Source organism: Aaosphaeria arxii (genome assembly GCF_010015735.1).
Source record: "Aaosphaeria arxii CBS 175.79 unplaced genomic scaffold BU24scaffold_1, whole genome shotgun sequence".
Taxonomy (NCBI): Eukaryota; Fungi; Ascomycota; class Dothideomycetes; order Pleosporales; genus Aaosphaeria; species Aaosphaeria arxii.
The window spans coordinates 4,299,150-4,317,009 of NW_022983474.1; the positions used below are offsets into that span (position 1 = coordinate 4,299,150).

The 17,860-nt window shown below is 49.1% G+C and overlaps 7 protein-coding genes across 7 annotated transcripts; 4 read left to right on the forward strand and 3 right to left on the reverse strand.

The window, feature by feature from the left end:
- Positions 1-325: 325 nt before the first annotated feature.
- BU24DRAFT_457843 (uncharacterized protein) lies at positions 326-1,711 on the reverse strand (the record flags this gene model as incomplete). The annotated part of the gene is made up of 1 exon (XM_033531575.1): positions 326-1,711. One exon carries the CDS (start codon positions 1,709-1,711, stop codon positions 326-328), a length of 1,386 nt encoding a protein of 461 aa, XP_033390263.1.
- A 2,970-nt stretch (positions 1,712-4,681) lies between these two features.
- Positions 4,682-5,890, forward strand: BU24DRAFT_488247 (YkgB protein; the record flags this gene model as incomplete). Its single annotated transcript, XM_033533531.1, has 1 exon — positions 4,682-5,890. The coding sequence occupies one exon, from the start codon at positions 4,682-4,684 to the stop codon at positions 5,888-5,890; it is 1,209 nt and encodes a 402-aa protein (XP_033390264.1).
- Positions 5,891-5,920: 30 nt separating this feature from the next.
- On the reverse strand, positions 5,921-7,363 carry BU24DRAFT_417575 (cat eye syndrome critical region protein 5 precursor; the record flags this gene model as incomplete). The annotated part of the gene is made up of 2 exons (XM_033526754.1): positions 5,921-7,128; positions 7,182-7,363. 2 exons carry the CDS (start codon positions 7,358-7,360, stop codon positions 6,066-6,068), a joined length of 1,242 nt encoding a protein of 413 aa, XP_033390265.1. The 3' UTR covers positions 5,921-6,065.
- Positions 7,364-7,532: 169 nt separating this feature from the next.
- BU24DRAFT_488249 (uncharacterized protein) lies at positions 7,533-10,481 on the forward strand (the record flags this gene model as incomplete). The annotated part of the gene is made up of 5 exons (XM_033533532.1): positions 7,533-9,612; positions 9,721-9,934; positions 9,983-10,113; positions 10,163-10,371; positions 10,451-10,481. Exons 1-5 carry the CDS (start codon positions 7,813-7,815, stop codon positions 10,479-10,481), a joined length of 2,385 nt encoding a protein of 794 aa, XP_033390266.1. The 5' UTR covers positions 7,533-7,812.
- A 115-nt stretch (positions 10,482-10,596) lies between these two features.
- Positions 10,597-11,565, forward strand: BU24DRAFT_32897 (uncharacterized protein). The gene has a single exon (XM_033523010.1). The coding sequence runs from the start codon at positions 11,017-11,019 to the stop codon at positions 11,515-11,517; it is 501 nt and encodes a 166-aa protein (XP_033390267.1). The 5' UTR covers positions 10,597-11,016; the 3' UTR covers positions 11,518-11,565.
- Positions 11,566-13,313: 1,748 nt separating this feature from the next.
- On the reverse strand, positions 13,314-13,904 carry BU24DRAFT_470806 (uncharacterized protein; the record flags this gene model as incomplete). The annotated part of the gene is made up of 1 exon (XM_033532673.1): positions 13,314-13,904. One exon carries the CDS (start codon positions 13,902-13,904, stop codon positions 13,374-13,376), a length of 531 nt encoding a protein of 176 aa, XP_033390268.1. The 3' UTR covers positions 13,314-13,373.
- A 1,335-nt stretch (positions 13,905-15,239) lies between these two features.
- Positions 15,240-17,622, forward strand: BU24DRAFT_337592 (uncharacterized protein; the record flags this gene model as incomplete). The annotated part of the gene is given in 2 exon segments (XM_033523092.1): positions 15,240-16,027; positions 16,044-17,622. The coding sequence occupies 2 exon segments, from the start codon at positions 15,240-15,242 to the stop codon at positions 17,620-17,622; spliced, it is 2,367 nt and encodes a 788-aa protein (XP_033390269.1).
- Between the last annotated feature and the right edge of the window lie 238 nt (positions 17,623-17,860).

Genomic DNA, 17,860 nt, shown 5'->3' on the forward strand with positions numbered 1-17,860 from the left:
ATGCAACTTATGCTTTGGGTCATACCGGAACCTCATGATGAAGGCATGATGTGCAGTCGCTATATGTTTCTTCACTTCTCCAAGTGTAATGTTGCAATGAATACCGTAGGTTGATAGATCAAATGTAAATAAGATGATTCCGCCTGTATGAGAAATCCTGCTAATATCCTCATAGTATGTAGCCAGTATATGATTGTAAATAATTCAAAACAACCTCTCATGATGAGATTGTCCGTAAACTAAAATAGTATGTAGATGGCATCATGTACCTTTCCTCCGAATAACAGTCTCATATGGGATCGAAGCCCTGGACATTCGTTCCTAGCTAATACTTGAAGAGATCATGGAATCCATACGAATTGTGGTAAATGGAAGGTCGTGGTGGTTGTAGGAGCTTGGCTGCCGGTATTGATCTCAAATTATGACCGTCTTGTTTGAGATGCTTCATACAGGGTGGTGTATGCCAGCAAGCCTCCTCCATCTTTGGAAAGCAACGATTGCGGTTGATATTCACGGCTCCTAATTCCGGGACTATGTGCCTGCTGTTAATGCAGGTCCAATTCCCACATAGGTGAGAGGCATGGAAACCTTCTTCGACGATTCCTTTGCGGTGAGCATCCGTTATCCGATCGTCTAGGAGCATGGCTACGAGGCCCACGTTGATGGTCAATCTCTCCATATGACCTTTATGCCGGAACTGTGCAGTTAGCGAAAGCACTCGTCCTGCGCTAGCCAGCCGGGGCCCTTTGTAAAGGTAGCATTGCTCGTCGTCGGAAGCATTAGCATGCTCTAGGTATCGGTTGAATGTACGACGGATCTGCGGTAGACAGATCTTCCAGTACCTGTACCAGAAAAGCTTCTTACGTGTGACTAAGTCAAGTGTCACTTGGTTGTCGTATTGAACGCTGTATCGATCGGCACCGGGCTTGGACGAAGTACCTGCGAAAAATGCCTCGATATCCTTGGTCTTGGTGGCCCAGATAGAATGCTTCGGCCTGGTTGCTTCTTGGGACTGACTCGATGCTGAAGAGATCGAGGTGACATCCGTCTCCTGAGAAAGAGCAAGGGTAGATTGGGAGAGTTGCGAACTACTCGTGCCGGTGAAAGAAAATACATGATCTTCATCTTCATCGTCGGTCCCTTCATGAAGCGAGCCATTCTCATCATCCCCATTATCCGCGTCTGAATCATTAATGAGATCCAGAAATGCCGGAAATTTGCTTCGCTCAATGGGACTTTCTTCCTTGGCATAATCACCCACACCAGGAGCACCGGCCCAGAGATTTTGACTTCGTGATGGAAGAGCATTGGGCAGTGGCGATGGACTCAGAGGTGCGGGAGCTTTGAAAAGCGGCGATTCTTCATCATTGCCGTCTTCGTCGTCCTGGTCTTCGTAGTCCCAGTCTTCATCCTCATCATCCGAGATCTCTACCAGCTCTCCCTTACTCTCGTCCGAGATGATACTGGGACTGTGCCATTCTGGAAGTACGATAGGATCAAAAATAGATCCTCTGCCGCCATATCCTCGTGGTTTCACTTCTTTCACGTCGTCATCATCATCATCGCTATCAGTAATGATTATTGGACTTCCAGCTCTTCTTTTAGCGTGCCTCGATGTAGACTCATCGTCTGAGTCCCCGTACAAAGAACAGGGCCGTTTTCGCTTGAAGAGTTGCACGTTTGACCGTAGCCGGCCGAGGAAACTTGCCATATCTATCTCTTGAGAATGGCAGGGATATTGGTTTTCATCCCATGAGTAGATTTGGTATCGATGTCTGGTGCTAGAGGTAAAGTTGATCAACTTCTAGAAGTAATGATACTTTGAACTCGTCGTACTGGCATAGAAGTCGTGATGCTGGTGAATTCCCAGAGGCGGTGAGGATATAGGCGAACGAAATATCGTGAGATAGTCCAGTCCGGCCGGCTGTAGATGAGTGATGCTAAATAAGAGATATGGAAATAAATGGTGATAATAAATAGCGAATTATGAAGTTGATAAGGACTGTAAATTAGCAGTGTTCTCTATAGCTTGCCATAAGCTACCAAATAGAGGCCATGAAGGTGTGGATATGATCGAATTTGTAGCCGTTAGAAGTAGTGTTCAGTCATGATATCGGAAGAAAGAGAAGATCGGCTGATGCTGGGTAAGTTTGATAGTGGTATCGAAGCTTTCCGGGAAGTAGTGCTTCTTATATGGATCATGAAGATCTTATGGGTGAAGCTATTGGGGAACGGGCTGAGATAAAGCCGTGGCGCTCTCTAGTGATGGTTAGAGAAGAAATCAAGTTGATCCAAAATATCGGTGAACCTTGAGGGCGGTAGACTTCGATGGAGGAAGTTGACGATCAAGGCAAGTTAGGTGAGTCTAGTAGGTGATATAAACCCTCACATGGGCAAGCCTGAAGCAGTTGGAGACGCACTAAAGTTATCGCAAACGCTATCGAACTGAAGTGAAGTTGAAGCCTGCTACAAGTTGGAGTGTATTTACACCTCAACTTCACATGGGTGTAAGTTGAGCACATCGTTATTTCAAAGTGGAGAAAGGCAATTGACTTCTTCGAGTAGTGACGCATCGTGAAGTTGATTGCACCGCCGTGAGCAGGTATAGTCTACGCAGAGATCTTGAAGTCAGAACGTCGACAAGATGAGATCGTCAATCTATAGCGAATGGCATGGGTATGTTCCAATTGGGTATGGTAATGGTCACTATCACGATATCTCTGTCAAAGATTCCGTAGTGGCTAGAGGTCAGTCTCTAGGTGCATGACTTCCTAGGGCGGACAATTCGTTCTGTAAGCAAGAGTTACATGCCGCGGACAATGTGTATCCAAGTACAAAGTCGACGTCGACAAGGGAACCAATGGTCAAGGGTAGTAATCCCCCGAAGGTCCGGAGGTTCCTTAGGCGTGCGGCCTGGCGCGAACTGAGGATAAGCGAATGTTCTACAACATTGTGCGATCATGCACAAGCCCAGAGTTGAGGCCATCGATGTCACCATCGTCGAAGTTAATATATGAGCATCGTTAGATTCTTTTACGCGAAATCGACCCAGGGTCAATATATGTGTCAAACCAGCCTTCAATTTTGCGCAATATTAGGTTCGATTAACGCGAGAAAAGCACAGAACTTGAGGAGGTCTATGTACATAGATGTGTATGTACTGTAATATCTGTACTTGTATGAACTTTGATATTACAGTGTTGGCCCTAGGCGACTTGCGCAAGACCCACGGTTGGAAGTTGATAAATGGCGGGCCTTTTGCGCCGACGAAATGTCCACAGCATCCGAAGTACAGGCATGACCGTAGTTGAGGGGCTTAGCAATGTGTTCACAACTACTGGGGAGGCACAAACAGATCAATCTATTTCTGCCATTCTAGAAAATCGTTAACGTTCTTTGATGCTTTGAATTGAGGCAAGGTTGTGTATTCTGGGACAGCATATCGATAGAGACATACATACACGCTTTGCCAGCAATACGCATCGTCCACGACGTTTCTTACGCCTCCCGTCCTCTCCATGATCGTCCCCACCGTTCTCCCCCGCGGATTATTATTAGTAGGTTGTTTCACAAACGCCGGTGTTGGGCGCTGTGCCCCTTTTGCCGATCGCGACTTAACCGCATTGACAAAGCGCTCACAGCCACCCGCTTGAGGCACATCGCAATCTCCATCCACTGCATTTCTGAAACCCAATGACAATTACTGTCAGCACAATGCAATCATACGGATGGGCCATAGGTTTGTAGGACGCAAATCTCAGAACTGTGCCTGAAAGCCACGACGTGAGAACCAAGCAACACAAGTCTCAGCCAAGAGGCGACATCTCCAAGCTGGCCTGGACCGGGAAAGTAGGGGTTTTGGGGGCGTGTTCGGCAGGCATTTAGAAGGCCAAGTCAATATATCGATATAGAGAAAGCCAGGCTCAATCTCTACGGAACAGAGAAGATGCAGAGCAGAGAGGCCCTCTGACCAATCTATGCGCTCCAATAAGCTACGGCCCGCAGCGGAAACGCGTGCCTTTTGCGCCGCATCATTTATATTTCCATTACCGCGGGCGACGTCTCCAGTCTCCACCTCAGCCCCCTTGTCCTTTGACTTTGCTTTTTGTCGTTGCGTCGTTCACGCCGTTCAACGCCGTTTGTTGTTGCTATTGCTGTTCCTGTTGCTGACAGCGACTGCCCTCTAGCCCTGTACCTTGTAGGCTTGTACTCTTGTCTGCATCATCTCCCTGTTGAACTTCCCTGTCCATGTCCCTGTCCATGTCCCGGTCAATTCTCCCGATACTGCAAGGCGGGCGAATTGTAATATCACCATCCAATTGAACGAGTCACCTGGGTATTCGACACTCCGTCGGATCACAAGACCAAGCTCCCGGTAGGTACAGTACCTTGTATAGTGGGTGAGTGGGTGAGTGGAGTGGGTAAAAAAGTAGTGGTCATGGCCTCTGCAGTCACCACTGCTGTTGTGAAGCTTCCTTCTGTTTGTTATAAATCCTGCATAACCCTCAAGAATTCTTCTTTTCATGCCCTGGAACACCGTTCGTTTTCGACATCTGCTTCCCTGCGCTACTTTCACCGAGTCCATATAACGACTCCTGGTCTTTGTCGACCTTTCTTATACCACAGACCCCGGACCTCCACATCAACCACATCAACTCCAACACCGACATCACCAGCCTCAATGGCACTCTCTAAGCTCCTCATCGCCTCGTTGGCGACGTCCGCCTCGGCTGTCAAGCTTTGGGTTTCTTCATACGCCCCGGAGGGCTCCACAGTCGGAGCTGTCAGCACCCTCGAATTCACGCCCGGCGTAGGCGGGGGCTCTCTCAAGACTCTCTCTGAGAACAAGGAGTGCGGAAGCGCACCCACATGGCTTGATCTTGCCATTGGCGGCAGCCGAATTGTTTGCACAAACGAGGGCTGGCAAGACGCAGCTGCGACATTGAACACCCTCCTGATCAACTCGGACGGCAGCCTCACCAAGAGCTCGACGACGAACTTGCCCTTCCAAGGCCCTGTGTCTACGCAATTCTTCAACAACAACGGAGCTGTTGCTGTGGCTCACTACGGCGGCTCCGCCATCACGAACCTGAAGGTCAATGCCAATGGCTCATTCTCGGTTCTCCAGGAATTCAACTTTGCGGGCCAGCCCACGGGTCCCAAGCCCCAGCAGGAAGCACCCCATGTTCACCACTCCGTCATTGACCCCACGGGCAAATTCATCGTCTTCCCCGATTTGGGCTCTGATCTCATCCGCATCTACGGCATCGATTCCTCCTCCAAGCTCACCGAGCAAAAGTCCTTCGTAACCGCACCCGGCTACGGACCCCGCCACGCAGCTTTCTGGCAGCCAAAGACCAGGAACTACGGCAAGAAGGCGCCCACATACCTCTTCGTCATCAACGAGCTTGTCAACAAGGTCACCAGCTACCAAGTCAGCTACGCCAACAGCACCCTCACCCTCAACCAGATCCAGGAGCAAAGCTCTTTCGGACCGAACCAGGCCACGCCCGCCGGCGCCGCGGGCGGAGAGATCTCGGTCTCCCCTGACAACCGCTTCGTCACCGTGTCCAACCGCAAGGCCCCCGTCTTCAAGGTTAAGAACCCCAACCCCAGCAACTCCACCCAGATCGACTCCGACTCCCTCCTCGTCCTCAAGCCCAGCGATGACGGCAAGTTGAGCTTCGTCCAGCTCGCTCCCTCCGGCGGCCTCACCCCTCGTCACTTCGCAGTCAACAAGGCTGGAAACTTGATCGCCGTCGGCAACCAGGACTCTGCCAGCGTCGAGATCTTCGCCCGCAGCGCAGAGTCTGGCAAGATCGGCGCTCAGATCGCTACCCTTCAGAAGATCTTCGGTAGCCCCAACAACATTGTCTGGGACGAGAAATAGATGGAGCAAGACCAAGAATGCGTAGTATCGAAGAGTGACAATTAGTCAAGTAGTGTATAGTTTCTGAACCTATGATGATATGAATAGAACCCAATTATCCAATATGCACTTCCTATGCCGTCTGAATCGTGATCTAGTGCCACGCCAACTCCACGCTTTCTATGCAAGAAACGCATCAATTCTTCCACTGCTCGCGCTCAGCCGCCCAGCTAACCGCATCCCAAACGTCTCCAACGATGTGTCTAGGCTGGTGCGCCGGCGTCGTCCCCTCGACATAGACACCAGTCTGCACCAAAACGCTGACCCAATCCGTGCCATGAGGACTCCTATAACTGTTCCCACCCAAAATATCACTCTCCGGGTTATCGCCAACCATATACACCCTCTTCAAATGGCCCAGCCTGCCATCGAACTGGCTTAGCAGGTTCTTCCTGTGCGCAATGAGCCGCTTCTCCGCGAACGCATACGTAGGCTGGTGCGGCTTCCCCATTACGATCTTGTCCAGCGTGACACCGTTCTTCTCTCCGCCCGTCAACGCTGCCCACACGCCCTCCAACGCCTCGCGAAACCCGCCCTGGCCTAACCGCGGGAGATGGTACTTCGCCGCCCACAGCAGATCCGGGTTCGAAAAGTATAATGGCGGCTGTCCGTCTTGCTGGAAGCCTTTGTTGGGGAGGGAAGCGTCGCCGTTTTTCTCCGAGAAGGTGCCGAGGATGCCGTTTTTGGAGAGCAATACGTCTTTTACGACTTGGAGGTCGAGGCCCCAGTCTCGTGGGTCGTTGTACACGAAGACAGCGTCGATCTTGAGGGAGGTGGACGGCGAAGAGGCGTCGATGGGTGCGGGGAGCGGTCGGGAGAACGTCTTGTAGTAGTCGAGGAGCTGCTGGGAGAACGGCCAGACTGCCGGGTATGCTGTGAGGATGTCTCCTGGCGTCACGACGCTCTTGAACCCGTAGCGTTCTGCGACGATGCGGCACTTGTCTTCCACTCCGCCAACCACAAGGACGGTCTTGTCCTTGTACTCTTCCATGTCTGCGAACGGCGTGTGGCTCTGGATGAAGTTGCTCGTGTCGAGGGGGACTTCGAGTTTCTTGCTTAGGTCGGCGACGCGCTCGGATTCATGCTGGCCGCCGCCGTTGGTGAGGAGAATGAAGGGTATGCGTTGGGATTGGAGGTATGAGAGGGCTTGGTGGGCGCGAGGGAGAGGATCGGAACTCCGGACGAGGACGCCATCGATGCTGGTGTTATTGTAAGCTTTGGGAGTCGTATTCGGGGGATGTCCTTGCCTTACTCGAATGCAAATGCGAATTCTGGGACGGTTGCTGCGGGAGGGGTTGATGTAGATATGAGAGTGCGTCGGTGTAGTAATTGGGCACTAGGAATACGTGATGACCGCCAGGCTGCTGAATGCGACAAAATCGATGAGGACCTGGAAAGCAGACGAGTTGCACTGCCAACCTGGGGTATCATGGTCGTCGTTGTTGGTCACTTTGCTGTGTATCGGTGGTGAGGAGGAACTCCGCAGATGGGCAAATGTGACTGGTTGGAGGTTCCCCAAGTGCGGGGCGGGCGGTTTGAGCCAGATGTGCAGATCTCGGCGCTAAGTCATTTGAGAAGGTCTAACTTAAACATTTTGCCCCCACTCCTGTCAGCACTGCTGTTAGAGAAGAAGTCCGAAAGGAGGAGAGAGAGACCTTAAAGTTCTTGTATGGATGCGTGGTGACTGAAAGTCTGTTCGCTCCCTCGTTCCTCGCACTTCAGTACTTGACTTCCCATTATATGTCACAACTGCCTCAGCCTTCCTAACGACATTGGGGCATTCGGCCTCAACTTGGAGCATTCAAACAGCATAGAAGGTCCCAAGGTTCCAGGAATATTCCAGCACAACGATCCTTCGTCCAGAAACCAGCGATATTATCGATATGGCGGAACAGAGTCCATCCAACAGTTCCGATGCCACTGCGGTGTCCGCTTCCCCTCCCCAGCTGGATCACATCTTGCCCCGCCCTCCCATCAAACGAGCCCGGCCCCAACTAAGCTGTGCACCATGTCGATTGGGAAAACTCAAGTGCAATCGTGAACACCCTGTATGTGACCAATGCATAAAAAGGGCTCGTCACGATGAGTGCAAATATGTCCCGCCTCCTCCTAAAAACAAGCAAGCGCAAAACATGCGCGGCCGCATCAGGAACTTGGAGAATCTCGTCGTAAGTCTTATGAATGAAAAAGGTCAGTGCCAGAAAGGCGGTGCGGGGGAAACCACAGATGAAACCAAATCGAAGAAAATAAAAGGAGAAAATAAAAATTCCAAAAGCTCGCAGGATGGGCCTAACGTCGACTCTTTCGGCAAACTCCATATAACAAGTGATGGCTCCGAAACCTATGTGGGGGCTGGACATTGGACAAGCTTGCTTCAGGAGATTGAAGAAGTGAAAGAGAGCTTGGACGAACAAGAATCCTCGGAAGAGCCTCGGGACGAGGACTGGGACGGTTTCCACACTCGGTCTACCGTGACCTTTGGTATTCCAAAGCCAGTAACGAAAGCTATGCTGATCCAGGAGATGCCAGTGAAGGACGAGACTGACCGGCTTCTGTCACTCTGGTTCAACAGTGCAGACCCGTTACTCTTCCTTATACATGCGCCCACGTTTCAAGAAGAATATAAACAATTTTGGAAAGATCCTACTGATACACCTATCATGTGGATTGCCTTGCTATACTGTATCATGGCCATGGGTATCATCGTCGGACCGCGAAACCCAGGCATGGTTGCGCACACCACATTATATGGCAATAACATCGCATCGATGTTAAACAAGGCCGACGACATGTCTCGTGCGATCAATCGATTTCAACAGCTGGCGTCTTCTGCCATAGTCCTAGCGGACATGGTCAAGACTCAGTCATATATGCTCGAAACACTGATGCTCTACTCATGTTGCGAATTTCTTCGAAGAGATGACCTCCAATCAAAGGTTTGGCTCATGAATGGCGTGGCATTGCGAGTTGCTATGCGCATGGGTTACCATCGGGATCCAAGTAATTTCACCAACATCAGCCCATTCCACGGAGAGATGAGGAGACGCATTTGGCACGTTCTCAACATGTGGGACACACTGATATCTTTCGCTATCGGACTCCCTACCCTGATTCGGCGGGTGGAAAGCGACGTTCGCGCACCGATGAACCTTCAAGACTCTGATTTATCTCCCGATATGCCCGCTTTACCGCCTGCGCGCCCAGTCACTGAGGTTACTCCGGCCCTTTATACCATCTCCAAATTTCGGATTTGTTGTGTGTTTGCTGAAGCTGCTGAGTTGTCCCAAAAGATCACGGCCCCAAGCCATTCGGATATCATGATTTTGAATGATCGTCTTGAAGAGGCGCATGCAAATATTCCCGATGTGATGCGGGTCAAACCCATGGACGAGTGCATCACAGAGCAGCCTTTCGTCATCATGGGTCGCTTCAATGTCGAGCTTCTTTACCAGAAGACCAGAATTGTTTTGCATCGCAACTATCTCACAGCTGGTCAATCTGATCCTAAATTCCTTGACTCGCGTAATATTTGTCTTAACAGTGCCGAGGCTATATTGCAAAGCCAGCAAGTCATCTATCATGCCTGCCAACCTGGAGGGCAATTGAACAAGGTCTGGTGGTACATGAGCTCACTGAACACATACGATTTTCTGCTTGCTGCTATGATACTCTGTCTTGAGCTGGTAAGTGTAGTGGTTGATGAATGTCTGCTCGCTCTTAGTCGTGGTGTTCACCTTGAAGCTCTCATGTTGTGCTAGTAACTGTTCCCAGTTCACTGACTTTGCTTCCAGAACCATCTACAGGCAACGAATCCTTCTTCTCCCCGAGTACGTGAGTTATTCGGAATCTTAGAGAATACGCACACAATATGGACAAACTATCCGAATCGTTTCCGTGAAGCATCTCGCGGAGCTGGTGTCTTGAGAGCAATGCTCCAAAAGACAGCAAAGCATGTATCACCCAAACCTGACAATCAAACAACATCTTTCAATGGGTTCGATCAGTGTAAGTATCTCGCTGATCTTAGTTGATACAAACACTGACAGGAGTCAGATACTGGCAATACTCCTTTAGGCCTCTCGTCGGAAGCCATGGGGATGTTAGGCGAATCACTACCGCCGCAGCACTGGGCTTCAATGCCCACCTCAGTGGATTTGTCCAATATTCCGTCCGAAATTGACTGGGTAATGTCAATCAGTGTGCATATAGTATCCAACCTGCTAACAAAGACAGACGTTGTGGGATAGTACTATGCAAGGCCAGAGCAACATACTCCCGAATGGAAACTGGGCTTCACCTCCACATCTAGGCAATGCTGCTACACATAGCTGGCTGGATTTGACAAACAGCATAGATACTACAATGAACCCCGCGCTTGACTTCTCGGACCCATTCAACTGGTATCCGTCGGATGGCTACATGCCCCCTTCAACGGACATGGGGTAGACTGGTAATAACTGTGGCTGTATCATCCGATATCTACGTCACTGTATTGAATCTTACGCCACTCGAATACACCAGCATCGCACCCGGTTCGGGCCATGCAGACTAGCCTTCCCAATTCATGTTGTCTAATTGTTGGTGTGGTCGCCAGGAACGCCTTGTCATGCACGTGGTATGGGCAGTGATAGATGTTAAAAGAATGCGCCACGATTGTTGCTCCTCCCGACGGTTATCATCAATTGTTCTGCATAAGATCTAGAAGTGTTATGCCTGGCCCGGTGATCGGCCTGGAACTTTGGCGAGCTGAGAGACAAGTAGTGGTCTGCGAGGTTCAGTGAAGTAGTGATTGTTCTTTGGCTTTGAGCAACAAATCGAGGCTCTTTGGATGGCAATTTAGGGAGGCTAGAAGCTGTGGGCCGCTCCCAATGGCCATTCTATAGTTTCCGTTCTTCGCACCCGCATCATGTGGTTTGGTTCAGGAACTCAAAACAACAACGCAAAATCACATTTCGCCGAATCACATCTGGAATTCGACCCATTAGCACTTGCCTATTCAGGACTATCGCAAGAATATACTTGTAAATGTTTGTGTGGTTGGGGAGTATTGCTCGGCGATTGGTCTCTTTGGACCAGGAACAATACTAATGCGAACAATAGTAAGGCCACGCATCGTCGTACACGACACCAAAAAAGGAACACTGGCACGACTCCTGCTTTATCTCTCTGCAGGCATTGCAAGGCCTTTCTTTGACTGTAACTCTTCCTTGATCGTGAAAGCATCTCTTCTACGTTGGACATGGACAGATATAAATATGAGGTGGATCAACCAGCTCAAGACACTTTCTCTATCCGCCAGAACATCCGATCATTTCTACACACACTCACTCATTCTTCAACCAAAAACAACAAACAAACACCATCAAAATGAAGGGCCCAATGCAACGCGGAGTCATCGGAGGTGCCCAGTGCACTGTCCAACGTGGAGTCATCGGCGGCGCCCAGTGCACCGTTCAGCGAGGCGTCATCGGTGGTGCTCAATGCACCGTCCAGCGAGGTGTCATCGGCGGTGCACAATGTACCGTTCAGAGGGGCGTCATCGGCGGTGCTCAGTGCACCGTTCAACCCCAGTAGATGCACTCTCTTGAGTGTAGTCTACCCGGGATGAGTTTCCCAGGAGATGCTTTGACCGGACATCTCTCGCTACCACACAACTCGTCCCAACCACTTCACACTCCGGTCCTCAATTTTCATTTCTTTTCTCGGATATTGGTTCGGTGGAACATTTTTCCCTCTTTTCCTCCAGTTGAGGTCGACCCTGGACGGCTACGAAACTGACTTGTTCATACAAAAAATCAGCACGGTCCTCCTCAGGCACACGACACCCATCAATTTCCATTCCAAATCCCTTCCGACTATCATTTCAAACTGCACGAGTCTCTGGATCTAGTTTTTCGGGATTTCCTCCAACGACGAGTGTATTTCCAAGGAGGGGGAATCCAAGGAAGTCGTACGCTTATTCGTCATACTACATGCAACATTCCAATCATTCAAATCCGCCTGTCTGTTTCGCGGGCTCTTATCATCGTCAACTCTCTCGCCAATAGTTCTGCACTGTAGCTTCTGGCGACAGTGTTGTTTCTCGTATCATGGCACGTTGGCGCTGCTGTAACAAATCAAATACATACTATTCTTCTCAAATGTGGTTTTCTTGCAACTGTGATGCTTCCATTGAAACAGATCCCGATTTGATCTTTCACTAGACATGGGGTGAGTCAACTTATCCACAGATGTGATGCATGGGTGGCGAAACACATTGTTGAAGTAAAGCTGCGTTGTAGTCGTGCACAATGCTTTGGTCGCCTTTGTTTTTCACTACAAGGCTGCTTACTATTGTACTCTGTTGGACGTGCGATATGGCCTGAAATGAAGAACCCAAAATAAGACGACGTGAATCAATCAAACCGCACATTTCACTGCCCTTCACTATGTAGCCAGTATTGTATAATGCGATGATTTTACATTTTTACATCCGAACTCGTTGCCACATGACTTCATAACTTTGAGCTTATGGCAGCGCCGTCCTTTGGCTCATCCAATGGTTATGTGTGTTCCGAAACGTGAATACGGCGTTCTAGATAGGTCTTGAAATCCCAAGAAAAGTAATATGCTCAAGAGCATAGCTCATGAGCTTCTTCGACGGATTACTTCTTCGGACACACCGTGACTAACCATAGCACATGCATTGAATACACACTGATGAAACAGGGGCAGTGCATACCTCCTGAATATTAATTCTCTTCCTTATAATCCCAGCTAGCTCTCACGATAATCTTCTATGTAAATATTGGTATCTGAAGTTTGAGGTTGGTTACTGATTCACAATCATCAGTTGATTTTGTTTTCGCACGGTGCCTTCCAACTATCTGTTGCAGTAGCTCACTAGCAGGCAAATAAAATAGAATTGGACATGCTAGCCTTTAAGTAACGGTATGTGTTTAAGTAAATATCTATGGCCTCGACCCGCGAGGTCTTGCTCCACAGAAAATGATCCTGCAAAGTACCACTGTCAGCGCAGGCATTGAGAGGCAATGTGAGCAATCTGAACACCCTAGATTTGGAGCATTACACTTCCTAGCTTGGATCCTTTCAGCCCCAAACCAAACGTGTATGAAGCATTCGAAATTCAATGTACAGAAGAATCAGGAGCCCGATATCTAACTCTTCAACATAACGTACAGTGCTCTGAGAATGTTCCATTGGTCCTCCTCCTCCCCCTCTCCCCGCGTGAACCTATCCTAACTTACGTGTGGTACGAGCATGTGCAATCTTAGATTGCTTCAGTAGCTTATGAGACAGATTTAAATACAGTCTATAATTCTAACGTACGCCTATCACGTACTTTTGTGTGCCATTTGACTATACTTCTAATAATCCCAAAGGGGATGTAGGTAACTATCTAGAGAGTCAAAGCAGTTTCCTAACAGCCCTCGCGGACTTTATTTTAGGCTACTTTACGTCGCTGTCGCTCCTCGTTGCATTCTTGCTGTATCTCTCTGTATTTCTGCAGTGTCTCTCTTGCCTTTTGCAGGAACTCTTTCCTCATCTCCTTGACCTCTATGCTCTTTCGATCCATCCCTAGGTATATTGGCCCTATCTCTTTCTTTTTCTGCTCCATTTCACTGAATTTTTGCTCTATCTCTTTGCCCTTTTGCTCTATCTCTTTGCGCTTCTCTTTGCGATCCTCTTTGCCCATTTCCCCTATGTCTTTGCCTATTTGCTTTATATCTTTGCGCATTTGCTCGAACTCTTTTGCCACTTGCTCTAGCTCTTTCATCCTTTGATGTAGCTCTTTGAGCGCTTGCTCTACCTCATCGCCTTTTTGCTCTATCTCTTTGTCCATCTCAATTAACTCTTTCCTTTGCTGCTTTGCCTCTTCCACTTTCTGCGCTAACCCGGGAAGGTTTCCCTCTGCTATCAGGGCTAGTGCTTCCACTTCGAGCTTGTGGAAGTAGTGCAGTGATGTGCCGGCCATTGTGTTTGTTGTCTGGGAGAGGTAGTGGTTGTTGTCTGGAAGAGGTAGTGGTTGCTGCCTGGATCAAGTTTCCAAGGCGAGGGGAAATGGGTCTTATATAATAAACTTGTAGGGACTCTATGAACAATGCCTACCTAACAATGTCTGTCTAACAATGTCTGTGCGAAGCATGGACCAAGAAATAAAAGTGAAGTTAACTAGTCCGTCCATCTGAACTATGATCAGAACCGCACAAAGGGCAAAATGAAATTGCCATTGAGGTCAGGCAGAGTTGTATCACAGTAAGTTCACAGTCTGATTTTGGACTTATACTAAGGCTGACAGACTGAGTCACCATATTCTCTTTCGCTCTGCATGGCTTCGATGGCGCGCTGTGCTTGATCTTCGAAGCATTTTTTATGTAATTCCGTAATACAGAACTTCCTATAGGTCCGAAGGCCAGTGTAACGCTGACTGTAGCATTGATAAGTGTTATGTTGCACGCGGTTCTAGGAGTAAAAGCCGATGTGCAAACAGCAAACATGGGGTTGCAGCAATACGACGAGCCCATGGTCAGTCTGAGGCCGTAGTTTAGCTAGTATCTAAGATAACTGTACAATAAAGGGAACTTAGTAAACGACTCCCCGATCACCAGCTCACAATTCATCAAAGCTCAGACGAAGTCCGATAGGATCTCCTTCTTCCCCAGCGTGACTATATTCTGACACGTGTGTGGTACAAGCAGGTGCAATCCTATATTGCCTTTGTACCTTACAAGCCAGATTTTAACATAGTCTGTAATTCTAAGATACGCCTACTACGTACTTTCATATACTGTTTAACTATTATACTTCTAATTATCCCAAAGGGGATATAGGTAACTATTTAGAGAGCTAAACCACTTCCCCGATAGCTCTCTGTGTATCCTTTCCGCAGACTGTATGTATATCGGTCAAAGCGTTTCAATGACAATTTCAATTTGGCCTCTGTGCGGTTCTGATCATAGTTCAGATGGCCTAGTCAACTTCACATTCACTCTTTTGGCCCATGCTTCGCGCACACAGACATTGCCAGTAAAAATGCTGCCGCCTAGAGTCCCAACAACGCCTAGAGTCCCAACAAGTCTACTACATAAGAACCATTTCCCCCCGCTTTGAATGAAGTTCTATCCAACCCTCGTGGTATTTATCAACTGCTCGACTTTCATCACTTAGCGCGTTGATAAATTGCCTGATCTGGTTAAGGTCTGCCAAGCAAAGCACCTTTACCTAGCGACAACTAACTGTGAGCAGTTTAGTGTCTTTTCGAAACAATAAACATCGCGACCTCGCGACCCTCAAACCCGTTATCTCCATGATGGCATCCCCATCCCTGGAGGACTACAGGCGCCTCTACTTCGAAGAAAAGAGAGCAAAAGAAGAGGCGGCCAAAGAGGCGGATCGGAAAATCGAAGAGGCGAATCGGAGAGTCAAAGAGGCGGATCGAAGAGTCGCACAAGCCGAAGATGGAAACCGCGATACAAATCTGCCTGAGTATCTAGATGCCTGCTACGAGAATTTTCATCTCAATCTCGCTGTTCAGCTTGATCCTACGCAATCTACTCAGGGCTGTCCCGCGAATGCAAACAACAAGCTGCGACCTGATCGTCTCGTGCTCTGGGAAGAATTTCCAAAGGAGCAGGCGGCGATATGGGAAAAGCTTGTCGAGTCAGATTTTGCTGATAAGCGCTGCTTCACATCAAAGTATGGCATGCAGGCTTATGGCAAAACGTTGAAAAAGTTGATAGGCTCAGAGTCTGATCTCAACCACTTTCTGCGAACCACCATCGAAACTCCTGTCCGGCTAATCGTTGAGCAACTATACAACAGCGCCAAATTGCGGCGTACCTTTCGACTCCAGGGATCTGTAGATTTCGAAAATCATTCCAACACTCTCAGTCAGGAGGGTAGGGCATCCGCAGCCACAGGGCGTCGAAGGTCTCCACGCCTAGAGGAAAAGGCAAAAGAGGCGGAGAAAGATGCAAAAGAAGCGGAGAAAGATGCAAAAGAAGCGGAGAAAGATGCACTCCCTCCGTCGACCCCTGTGGCTGCACCCCGACAACGTCCTCGTCCAGATCAGATCTGCGTATACAACATACAACATCGGTGGGCACGGGGAAAGCAAACGAACCGCAGCGTTTGTCATGGAATATAAGGCGCCACACAAATTGCCCCTTAATTTCATGTACGATGGGTTCTATGACATGGACCTCAAAGATGTGATCCAGTGCGAGACCAATATCCCAAAAGACCGTTTCAGCCGAGTTGTTGCTGCGGTCATCACACAAGCATTCTCCTATATGGTTCGCATGGGAGTGGAGTTCGGCTGCGTGTCTACTGGCGAAGCAATGATCTTCTTGCGCGTGCCCGAAGATCCTAGGACTGTGTACTACTACCTTTCTGTCCCTAAGGGTGATGTGGGAGAGACTACTGGATGGAATGCCGGTTCGGAGTCTGCCAATCGCTTGCATCTGACAGCCGTTGGACAAATGCTCGCCTTCACGCTACGGGCATTGCAAGTGTCCCCGAGAGAACAGGGGTGGCGGACTAAAGCTGAGAATGAGCTGAACAGCTGGGAAATGGCTTATGACGAAGTGCTGCAAACAATCCTCAAGTCAGATACGAAGTCATCAGTGTATCGACCGCCAAAGCATAAGGGCTTTCTGCGCATGTCGCCAATTCAGCTTCGAAAAAGGAGGCACGCACCACAAGACGAGCATGAGCCCGACACTCCGAGCCGCAAGCCTGATTCGTCCCGACCTGCTGAAAATACTTCGTCTAGCTGCGATGAACCAGAGGATCAGTACCATAGCGATAGTGACGATTCTGATCCCGAAACCCTAAGTCGCAAGCCTATTCCGTTTCGGTCTGGCCGCAAAATTGAAAGAGCCGGCACGAGTACCAGCACGAGTGCCGGTACGAGTGCAGACGGTTCAACCCATCAATCGAGCCAAGATAATCAGAAACGATCGTATTGTACCCAAAGATGCCTTCTTGGCCTAGCCCGGAGAGGATTTCTTGATCCATTGTGTCCAAACGCGCAAGCCCATGTACGGAATCAACAAAGTATGCAAGACTATGGACAAATTCGTCACTCGATCACCTCTCAAGGCTTCCGCACTCGCATACGCAAACAGCTCGCGGAAAACCGAGACGTCGATTGCTATCCTGAGGGCGTGCATGGAGCATGTGGCGCTTTGTTCCAGGTCACACTGAGGTCGCACGGATATACCGTAGCAGCAAAAACAAGTCCGATGGAGAATGCTTGTTTTATTCAACAAGAGGCGGAGTTCTACCAGCGCCTGCGGTCACTCCAGGGCATCACAGTACCAGTTCATCTGGGGAACATCGATCTAGAGTTGCCCTATTATTATGAAGGAATACCGCTATATCATATGATGTTCATGAGCTTTGGAGGAAAACCTCTATCCCAACATCTTTCCGAAGAGAATCGTACTTCCATTTCCCAACAGAAAGCCGTCGCAGAGCAGAAAATTCGCGACAATGGGGTGTTGCATCTGGATTTTGAGAATCGTAACATTCTCTGGAATGAAGAAAACAATAGCATCATGGTGATCGACTTCGAGCGAGCTGAGGCCATCAAACCCCGGAGAGCATTGGGTAAGATTGCTGCCAATCGAAAGCGAGCGCGAGATCTCGACATTCGAGGGAGTCGCGCCGGCAAAGTGGCAATCGGTTGAGTGTTGCACCGGCTGCAAAACGTTGCGTCAAATGCGAGTTGAAATCGTTAAGATAGCTACGGGCGACCTCTCTACAACTGAAAACAGGATCAAAGAAAAAATTGGTCGACAGGTCTTGGAGCGTGTAGGAAATGTGTGTTATTTTGATACCCCGGATTCATTTTGGACACGGCTAAAGAGCTGTTCATAAGGCGTTAATGTGTGCCATTTGAAGCCCACGTTTTTGACCTTGGGCACA